At 50.6% G+C, this 10198-nt stretch overlaps 1 protein-coding gene across 1 annotated transcript; it reads right to left on the reverse strand.

Moving 5' to 3' along the window:
* Window positions 1-733: 733 nt before the first annotated feature.
* On the reverse strand, window positions 734-9822 carry CAMK1G (calcium/calmodulin dependent protein kinase IG). Its single transcript, XM_074163492.1, has 11 exons — window positions 9731-9822; window positions 6798-6926; window positions 6363-6437; window positions 5485-5623; window positions 5228-5351; window positions 4592-4667; window positions 3946-4058; window positions 2981-3059; window positions 2513-2600; window positions 1341-1768; window positions 734-827 (listed from the first exon to the last, which is right to left on the reverse strand). The coding sequence occupies exons 1-11, from the start codon at window positions 9820-9822 to the stop codon at window positions 734-736; spliced, it is 1437 nt and encodes a 478-aa protein (XP_074019593.1).
* Window positions 9823-10198: the final 376 nt, after the last annotated feature.

Raw genomic sequence — 10198 nt, forward strand, 5'->3', positions numbered from 1 at the left:
TTGAGGGGCGTTCTTTATTGCAGGGTCTCATAGCGATACTTCTTACTGCTCATAGATAATGCGGTGCAAACGATTACAATTTAGTGAGTCCTGAATTAATCCCAGCTACGGTCAAGCAGGATGACGCTTTCACGATTGTACTCTGCTCCCCTACAAAACGAACATCTCCGTGCTCTGCTCTCTGGTGACAAAGCCACTTAACCTGACCTGCTGGACTGAGTCTAGGGAGGGAAATGGCCCTTTGGGCTGCAGAGATGTCTATGCCCTGTCTACGCTTGGTCGTGGACCAGCAGCCTCTTGTCAGCCCTTTGCTCATGGTCACAGCTGAGACCCAGCTGAAAAGCCCTCATCCCAGCTGATGGAGCTGTTTGGTCCCAGTCTGATTCCCAGTGAGCAGCTCTGAATAACTGTAGAGTTTGATGCGACAGGTCCATGCTTGGCTTCCCTTCACACGCTCCTCGAGCAACCCTGGTGTAATTCTAAGAGTTGGATTCAGAGTCACAGGACTGGCCTTAATGGAAGCCGAAAGGTGATTTCTTTCTTCAAAGATGGTTTAGTTCAGGCTTTTTGTGTTGCATAAAACCTGCGAGTCAATTTATTTCCTGTACAGTCACTTTGCTATTTGTGCCTTTCCCTTTTTCATGCCGTAATGGGATTAATTAAAAGCCGCTAGTGATGGGATTGCAGAGCACCTACCGCTGGCAATGTGGGGAGCCCGGTGGCTGCCTCCTCCTCACATGATCAAACAAACTCCAGTTTGCCCAGTGCCACAGTGAGAAGAGTGTTTACTGGTTTTCATTGGAACAAGAACTTCTGATTTGAAATGACTGGTTGGAAATAGAAGAATCGGAAGAGAAAGAAGAAAAAAAGAGAATTAGTAATATTTATGATCATTCTGCAGGTGAATTCAAAATGTGTTTTTAACATAAAGAACATCAGCTGCTGGAAGCAAAGCAGAGCTGGGTGCGAGTCAGCGCTGCAGCAAAGGCAGGGTCCGGTCACTCGGCCCCAACTGAGTAATTGGCGTCAGAAGCTTTAAACACCGGTGATTTTGGCTTTTGGAGAGAAATGTGCTGGAGTCCGCGAGCGTGGCACCGAGCGCTGCTGCCTGGGCTCGCTGCAGGCTCTGCCCCGCAGCCTGGGCAACCTGCCTCACCCGGTGCTCCTACAACCACGGGGGACGCTTGGCTGGGCGCAGCCGTCCAGCCCGTCTGTCCTTAGTCCTCCCTCCTTTCTACCTCCACCTGGGGCTGGCAACTTATGTGCCAAGTCACTCCTTCCAGGGGTGGTTATTCCCATATACTTTGTTGGAAATTATGGCTAATGACTTGGATACTTACTGGGATTTTGCAGATTTTTTAAGCAGCACCGTCTCGGAGCAGAAGGACGTCTTTGTTTTGTCGTGCCCCACGCAGGTGGGACTGCAGCCGCAGGAGGTTCTGCCGGGGGGGCTGTGGTTCTCCGGCAGGACCAGGCTGCTTCCCGCGGGCAGCGCCGCCTTCTCCGGGTGGCTTTGGAGCTTTCCCTCTCTCATTCCCGTGTCTTGCTCCAGCTGAGAGGGAGGGTTTGGGCAGCCCCGCGTGGGGACCAGGGGTTGGGGGGTCTCCTTGTCTGCGTTTGGGGTTGCTGGCCGGCTGGCCACCACGGGCGTGTTGGGTCTGGACGCCTCCGAGACTTGGATAACGGGGAGGGTGCTGTCGGCCGCGGCGTGACCGTTCATGTGGAGCTTCTTCATGTGATGCACGACGACTGCGGCGTTGAAGGCTTGCTGGGGAAGAGGAGAAAAACCCCGGGGTGAGCACGGAGCGGTGCCGGGCTGGGCGGGAGCTGGGGGGCGAGGGGACTGTCCCCCCGCCAGGGTGGGCAGCGCTGTGCTGGGCAGCACCCACTGTTGGCACAGGGTGTGGGAAGTGGGACCTGCTCGTTCCTGGCATAAACACCGCGGTTTCCAGCGAGTACAAACTGCGGATGCTTTGGAAGATTAAAACCGCTTCTACAGGAGGAAATGAGGGAACAGCTGTAAATTACCCCACAGCGTGAAACGGAGACTAGAGCTGAATTCTGAATGTATTTAAAATGCTGCCGTACACGTGGTTCCTATGGCATTCCCCTCTCCGCCCAAATTCTTACTAAAACACTTGATGTAAATGAAGTACCAAATTATCTCAAGACTGAAAGGAGGAAAAGCTGGATTAAGCTTGCAAAAAGATCTGCTGATGGAGCACCAATTTACTCCCTCAATATAAAGGCGATAATCATTTCTCCCTCCCCTTTACTTTCTTGGCGAGGCCGCTCTAGTGCTCTGTTTGTGGTAAATCCACCAGTCTGCATTGCAGCGGGGAATATCGGTCCAAACGCTATAAACAGTAACTGCATCCAGTTTTCGGGTGGCCGTCGGAGGGTCTCGGCGCTGGGCGCTTCCCCACAAAGCCGAAACCCCGCGCCTCGTTCCATGGCGGCAACGGGCTTTTGTCGGTGAGATGGCTCGAGGCTCCCACCAGCAAGGACTTACCCTCCATTTGCTCTTTGCAAAGTTCTTCTGAATCTGGGCGCTGACAGATGGGTATATGTCACGGTGGAGGGCTGTATTTCCATTAATCCTGCAGATGGGGAGAGGAGAAAATGGGCTCGTGGGCAGATGGCATTTGTAAGGCATTCCACATTCTGCAGGCGACGGACTGCTTTGTACGTTCAATCAGCAATAATTAAACCCAAAGGAAAAACAGCAACAAAATGTAACGCAAACACACACTTCAAAGCTTGGGAAAGCTCAGGGTGGGATTTCGTCGTTGCCTCTGTTTATGGAGGCAAATATGCACAAATTGCATCTTTAATTATTCATCATTTTCTTCCTTCGCGCATAAAAAAAGAAACAGCAGGGCCCTGTGGAGGCAGAGGGTGACGTTAGTAACGGGGGCCGGGGAGACACCCCTGCTCTGCCGCGGGGGCTGGCAAAGCCCCGTGGCCACCGGCTACTCACCACGGGTGCCGCAGGGCTTCTTCACAGGTGAACCTCGTGCTCGGGTTTTTCTCCAGTAAGTGTCTGATGAAATCCTTGGCTGTTTGGGAGGGGAGGAGAAGGAGAGAGAGAAAAGGTTATTTTCTCCTTGTTCCAAGATATGATCCCAATGGGACGTGGCAAACGCTGGTGGATAAACGTGGCAGAGGTCAGCCCCGAGGGGGGTGTTCATCCCGCTTCGTCTCCCCGATAAAGGGAGGTGTTTGGAGTGAAGGGCTCCAGATGAAAAGCCGTTAACTGGGGATGTACCAACCTCCACGCTTAGATTATGTGAATTCGAGTTGAACTATTTCAGCTAAAAAATAATTCTAAAAAACATCAGAAAGTGCAAACTGAGCAGATTTAGAAGTTGCCCTAAAGAGTATTTACATTCCTGTGTGTTAATTTATTTATTTATTCTTTGTTTTTTGCAGGGCTGATTGTGGCGTGTGTAGTTACGCCCTGACAAACCTCCTGCTAGTGCTGTTTGTGTGTGTAAAAGACTGATGTTCAAAACACGCTGCCCAGATGCTGCTTCAGTGAACTCGGTGCCCGTGAGCTCCCCGGCAGGTGAGCGTGGAGGAAGGGTGCGGTGGTGGCTGTAAGGAAATGTGACCTGATGGGGAGAAAAGCAAAGGGAAAAGAAAAAAGGAAAAAAACTCAAAACCCAACCCCCCAAGAAAAGCAAAAACAGGATGAAAAACCCCAAAGTTCCCCTGATTCTAAGGGAAACCAAAGCCCACTCCGAGCTCATTAATTGTTTGTGGAGATCAGAGCTGGGTTAACAGAGGCTTCAGCTGCGATGCCGTGTTCCAGGCAGGATGGGAGGCGTCAGGGTGGGGGTGCCGGCGGCGCCCGGGGGCTCGGCAGGCGCAGGATCGTGCCTGCGGGATCAGGATTGCAGCTGGTGGGAGGGAGCGCAGTGGTTCCCAGCGCCAGGGATTTACCTGACTCGGAGATATCGTCCCAAAATGGAGACTCAAACTCATAGTAGCCTTCCTTAATCTTTTCAAACAGTTTGGATTCGGTCTCTTCGTAGAAAGGGGGGTACCCGCAGAGCCTGGAACAGAGCAGAAAGCAGCCGTCCACCTCAGCACAGCAGCCTCTGCAGCCCGGCCAGGCTGGGCACACGTGGGCACACGCGAGTGAGAGTGAGTAACGGGCTGCTCTGCCCACCCATCTGTCCCTCACATCAAAGTGTATCAATAAAGCTGCAGAAAAGAGTTAAAAACTTAACTGCAGCAGCGAAAGGACAAAGTCACAGCTGGTACATAGCTGCATGGTGTGGGAGGAAATGAAACAAAAAGTACCGAGGAAGATTGAATGGTATTTGTAGGCAACCAAAAAAAACAACAACCAAAGCATAGGATGAGGCACATAATAGAGGAAATGTGATTCCTTTCATCTCCGCTCATTGCTACGGTCTAGTGAATCCGTGCAGAGGAAGAACTCACGGCTGCTGTGTTCCCGCAGCGAGATGGGAGCTCTGGTATCGCCCCCGCTGGCGCTGCCGCCCTGCAGAGGTGTGTGCGGCGACGGAGGAGTTGGGAAACTCGTGGCAAAATAAGTGGGATGCGGTTTGCTTGTACTCACAGGATGTAGGTGATGACTCCGATGGACCAACAGTCTACGGCTTTGCTGTACGGCTTCTGGGCCAGGACCTCAGGGGCTGCACAACGGCAAAACCAAATGAAAACTCTAAGCAATAACAAATTACCCAATACTGGGAAAAGCAGTAGTTTCTGGTACATTTGGCCTCTGAGGTGCCAGTGCAGAGAATCAGCCCGTAACTGCCCCATTTACCGGTGGGATTGGGCTGTGCTTTTTGTAACTGTTTTATGCCATTGAATAGAAAGAACCACTGACAATTTCTGCCTGAGGTGTCCTGAGGTTTTAACCAGTAACTCTGGATCAAGCTAATGCAGTCTAGTGGGCATTGAACAAAATCCCATTGTGTTAAAATGATTTTTGTAATTTTTCGACAAATACATGACTAACGCTGAATTACGTTGCTCTTAAAATCATCCTTTTCTTTGCACTTTTAAACATTCTGGGATTTTGTAGCCTCTACACTCATTTGTAATCCAGTCTTTATGCGGTCCACGCAGCGCATCAGTGAGTAGCAGGTTGTTAATACGTAATTATGTATTTATTTTCCTTTCTGCTAGGCAAGGTACCGTACGTGCACAACCTCCACCCGCACAAGCCCATTCCTGATCCTCCACTCACCGACGTATCCCGGCGTCCCGCAGGCCGTGGACATGATGCCGTTCTGCTCCATTTTAGACAAGCCAAAGTCCGTGATCATGATTTTGGAATTCTCTTCGGGAGTAAGGTAAAGAAGGTTTTCAGGCTGTGAACACAGAGTGGTCGGAGGTTGAAATTTGTGGTAGAAAAATGGACGGGAGGAACAGAAAGTGCCAGGGCAGAGCCTGTGGTCGTGCCAGCTCCCCGCGGCACGGCTGGAGCCGAGGGTCAGGGCTCACCTTCAGGTCGCGGTGAACGATCCCATTTTCGTGGAGGTACTTCACTGCTGTCAGGACCTGGTGGATCACCACACTCGCGTCTTTCTCCGTGTAAACTCCTCGTTCCAAAATTCGGTCAAACAGCTCTCCCCCAGATACCCTGTGGGAAAGGTAGTTCAGAAAGAAAAAGGCTGAAAAGAAAATTAAAGAAAGCTACTCATGCTTTCCTGTGCAAGGCAAGGTAACTTGCTGATCCTTTTACATCTCCACGTACAGCAGAGCCCTTCCTGGGGCAGCGGTTTTTGAGAGGCTGATGGACACCCTTGGGTGCAATTTCAGGGTACCAGTAAGTGTTACTGGTAAACCTGGGGAATGTGGGCAAGGTTAGGAGGCAGCTCCCGCAGGCGTCCAGTGCCGCGGGCAGGACTGGCTCCAGGCTCTGCTACACCAGCGGATCTGTGCTTTTCTGCGATTGCTTCCTGTAGCTAAATCTGCAAGTTAGCAGTAGCAGCCGGGTGCTCGGAGCTGCTTTCTCTGCAGCTGACACGTTGCCCATTTTCATTTCTAGAAACCCTGCGTGGCACAGCTTTAATTAGAAATACTTCTGTCTCTGCCCTGCTAAACTGTGATGAATTAATTTGCATAAATAGATCCTAATCTTGGTTTAAAAACTTGCTGCTAAAAGGAGCGTGGTCCAAGACAGCGTGAGAAGTGTCCCACATGTCAAACATGTCAAACCCTGTGGCTCTTGCCCCGATAGCGAGGGGAGTTTGCTGGGCTCCTGTGTGGGCAGTTAATATGTGGGACTCGGCAGCGCGGGTGTGAAACAGGGTTCACGGCCCCGGTCCTGCCTCCTCTTCCTCTGCGCCCCACAAAGAAATGGCTCTGCAGACACTTACAGCTGCATCACCAGGTAGAAGTGGGTTGTGCTCTCGTAAATATCTTCTAAAGTCACGATGTTTTCATGCTTTATTCTGCAAAGATAAACACAGGTGAGAAACAAACCTGTCAAGGACAAAGTGGTTTTTCAAGTGGAAAACCCACCAGTCGCTTTGCTTCATCCCCAGTGAATGTTCACTGGGCTGGTCCCGGCCGGTCTCCCTCGCCCTGCGTGGCAGGGGGTCGTTGATGCCTCGGCAAACTCCCTTCACAGCACCATGGCATCAGCCGCGGAGGACCAGACCAGAGGAAACTTTACTAATCTACTAATTCACAGTAATACTTACGTATTCTTTAAAAAAACCCACCTATTTCTTTATATGCTTCTTACTGTACAGCCACGTCTTGGGAAAGGACATTTGTTCTACTTGATGTTACAATGGACGTATACTCACTTTTTCAGCACGGCTATTTCATTCTCCAAGCTGCTCTCCCTTGTGAGAGGAGACTTCTTGATGCACTTGAGAGCAAAGAGCTTCCCAGTGCTTCTTTGCTTCACCAGGAAAACTTCTGAAAAGGCACCTCTGCGGAGAGGAGAAGAAGTTGTGTTTCAGCAGGTGCTGCTGCTGGGAACTGGAAGGATAGTTACAGGGAGAAAGAAGAAACCAAGAAAAAGCAAGATGGTACTAGTTTAACTCTATATGATGCTGATTGTAAAGCTAAAACTACATCTCCAGCAGCCCCAAACTTAGGATATTCAATGCAATATGTAGAAAAACCTCCATAATTTTCTCTGTTTGTAGAGAAAAGGATACTTTTGCATAGCTCATCACAAAGCTGTGTTGAGGGAGTGGACAAAAAAGATCCCAGCAATGAAATTAAATCACATTCTTCAGGACTGTCTGTAAAGACAGTGAAGGGTTTTACCGGTCCAGTGGTCCAGGCGAGGGGTGAGCTTCAGCCGTGCCTGGCTCAGAGCTCCCGGTTTTCAGGACGTGCCTCGGGCTGGTGATTCTGTGGGTGCAGGAGGAGGCACCATCCGTGGTCTCACAGCTTGCTCTCTTTCAAGGAACCTTTGCCCTTGAATCCACTGGGAATGGGGGGATTTCCCCGGGCTAACGCCAGCCATGCCGAGGGGACGTATGGATGGATAACCGCCTTGTGAGCGGGGTAGGCTGCAGCTCAGGGGCTCGCTGGGGCCAACAGTCCCCGGGGAAAGATCAGCAGCCTCCGCTCTAACTGGGCCAAATTCCTGCTTAGTACAAATCGTGTGTCCTGGGAGACCCCATCGCCTTAGAGCAGTCCTTCACTTTCCCTGTCAGCATCGCCCTGAGGGCTGAGACAGCCCAACTGCGGTGAGGAGAGCCCGATTATGCTGCAGTTTGGGTGTATCAGCCAACGTGCTGTACATCTAAAGTGCAAAATAACTGGGTAACCTCAGTTAATATTTTAGTTCAGCATCTCATGTGTTTTCCTTTCTGCAGAGACTGCTAATACCTGCGGACCCTGGGACAACGAGTCTCTGGTACAGCCCTGATAAGGTGAACCCCGGAGCAGCCATGAGCAGGTATTTATAACATGCCTAAAGCTCACAATCCTGTTAAAGGTTTGTCTTAGGCAGCCGAACACATGTCTCGGGGTAGTGACAGTGCATACTTTGCCAGGCCAGTCCTCAATAATCCTCATCAAATGAGCAGCAGATTAATTGATGGCAGTTAGATGGAACTTGCCACTGAGTCTGCAAAGCCCTGAGGGAGCTGGAGGGCGGAGGGAGGAGGTGAGCGCCGTGGAAGCACCTTCCTGGTTGGGATGCTATTGCAGCAAACCCAGTAAACAAGGGCAGAAAACCTCCTATCATCCATTAAACAAAGAATCCAGTGCACTGTGTAGATAGATTGGCTGAGCACGGAGCTGTACCCATCTGGTGTGCGGTGCTTCGCTTGTGTGTCTTCGTTAGCGAGTGGCAGCCGGCAATGACGCAGGGGCCGCGGGAGCTGAAAGCAGCTCCTTGCTCTGCTCATTTCAGCCTTCCTCCTCCTCCTCCTCCTTCTCCTCCATGGGTGCTGCTGAAACAATGTGCAAGACCACTGGAGCTGTGAGGGATTGGGCTCTCCCAGCACTGGTTCCTAGCAAGGATGAGGGATTCCTTTTAAAAAAAACAACAAAAAACACCCAAACAAAAAACCCCACAGATTTTTGGGAAGGCGTCCCAACAGATGAATCTTTGTTTCACTCAGTAAATTGTGTGCCTTCTCTCTTCTGGCCCAAAAAGCAGTTGGTGGTGGGACCTTCTCCTTGTTTCACACCTTTTTCTCCTTTCATCCGTTTGAGCTCCAAAGGCTGTTTTGTGGAGATGCCTTTCAGCTCCTGAGAGCTCTCAGCGAATGGGAAGGGATGTCCTCACTAAGGTCCCTGATCCAACAGCTGGGGAAGGCGACAGTCAGTTTCCAGGTAGTTTTGGGTCCCAGATCTTCGTTTCTGTTCTTTGGGTAGCTGAAGTGGCGCATGTGGAAAAAATCCCAATTTCTAATGCTAAATTTTCCTATTAATGTAATAGTAGGAAATGAACAACCTACAAATCAGATGCTGGGGCATCTGTTCTGTATATCTGTCCCCAACAGTTTATAATAATTATTTCCCTTATTAAAAAATTATGAATCAACAAGTTGGCTAGGAGAGAACAAAGCTTTTTCTAACCTCATTCCTTTAGAGAAAGCTGCTGGATAATTTAATTTCTGAGGCTGACCAGGAACAGGATAATTTAAAATGTTGCCCAGCTCTGGAGTAGCTGTTTTTTGGGAGCTCTGCTGTGGGTTCTAAAGTCGCAGAAAATTTGCCTGTGACGGAACTCGGTGGTGGAGGTAATTCAATTCCTCCTCCACCACCTTGGAAATGTTTTCTTGTCTCATTCACATGAATTGGCAAATTAAGCTGTTAACTCCCAGAGAAGTAGTGTACAGCTTCAACATCCTTGTTCTTGTTTCATCTCTCAACTGAGTCAGGGTTTATGAGCTAAATATACACATTATTTTTATAATACCTCTCCCAGAGCCATCCCTTGACCTTGCTTGACCTTGCAGCAGCAGCAGGCCAGTGTGCTCAGCAGGAAACGGGCAAAAACTGAACTGGGTGGCCGCGCAGGCTTCAAGGGGAAGGAGGAAGGGGCAGAGTTGCCCCGGAGCTGGTGGGAAGGAGCTTCTTTGGTGCCACTTGGCAAGTGCGAGCCATGAATCACAGCTCCAGCGCCCACCCCTCCCCTCAGGATCGGTGCCTGACTCGGGAGGAGATGTTTTCTTGTGACATTGGCCAGTACCAGGGAGTCGTGGCCCTGGGCTGGGGAGCGGGTACCTAGAGGTGGCTCTGGCTGGGGAGCTGCTCTGGTACTTACGATCCCAGGGCCTCCATGAAAATGAACGTTTTTCGGATGTTGCTCGTCTGTTTCTTCCAGGAGCTGCTGTCATCCTCTTCCTTGCGACCCATCTCCTCCAGAGTGGAAGCAGGGAACGCTGCGAGGAAGAGGAGGAGGAGAGAGGTTACTGATGGGGCACATGCTCATGTGAAGAACAGGACTACTCCCAGCTAGCTGGGCTCAGGGTGCCGTGAATGGTGTTTGCTTGGTCAGAGGAGTCAGACTTTTCAAGTGTGTGAAATTCTCTGCTGCATTTGCTACTCACAGTCGTTAGCGCTGACCACGTCCCTGCCGCTCCGTCCCGCTCCAGCCGTCAGAGCGGCGAAATACCGGATCAGCTGGGGAGGAGCTGGTGACCATATGGTAATGCTCGCTTGTCAGTATACTCATCTAGCGCGTGCTGGCAATTACAAATGTTTATATTGTGCTTCATATTTATATGCTGAA

Source organism: Numenius arquata, chromosome 24 (assembly GCF_964106895.1).
Source record: "Numenius arquata chromosome 24, bNumArq3.hap1.1, whole genome shotgun sequence".
Classification (NCBI taxonomy): Eukaryota; Metazoa; Chordata; class Aves; order Charadriiformes; family Scolopacidae; genus Numenius; species Numenius arquata.

Coding starts and splice junctions, on each gene's coding strand:
- CAMK1G (XM_074163492.1), bottom strand. CDS start 9,822: ATGGGTCGCAAGGAAGAGGATGACAGCAGCTCCTGGAAGAAACAGACG. Junction 5,352..5,484: donor TCGTTCACCGCGACCTGAAG/GTGAGCCCTGAC, acceptor CTGTGTTCACAG/CCTGAAAACCTTCTTTACCT. Junction 1,769..2,512: donor TTGCAAAGAGCAAATGGAGG/GTAAGTCCTTGC, acceptor CCTCTTCCCCAG/CAAGCCTTCAACGCCGCAGT.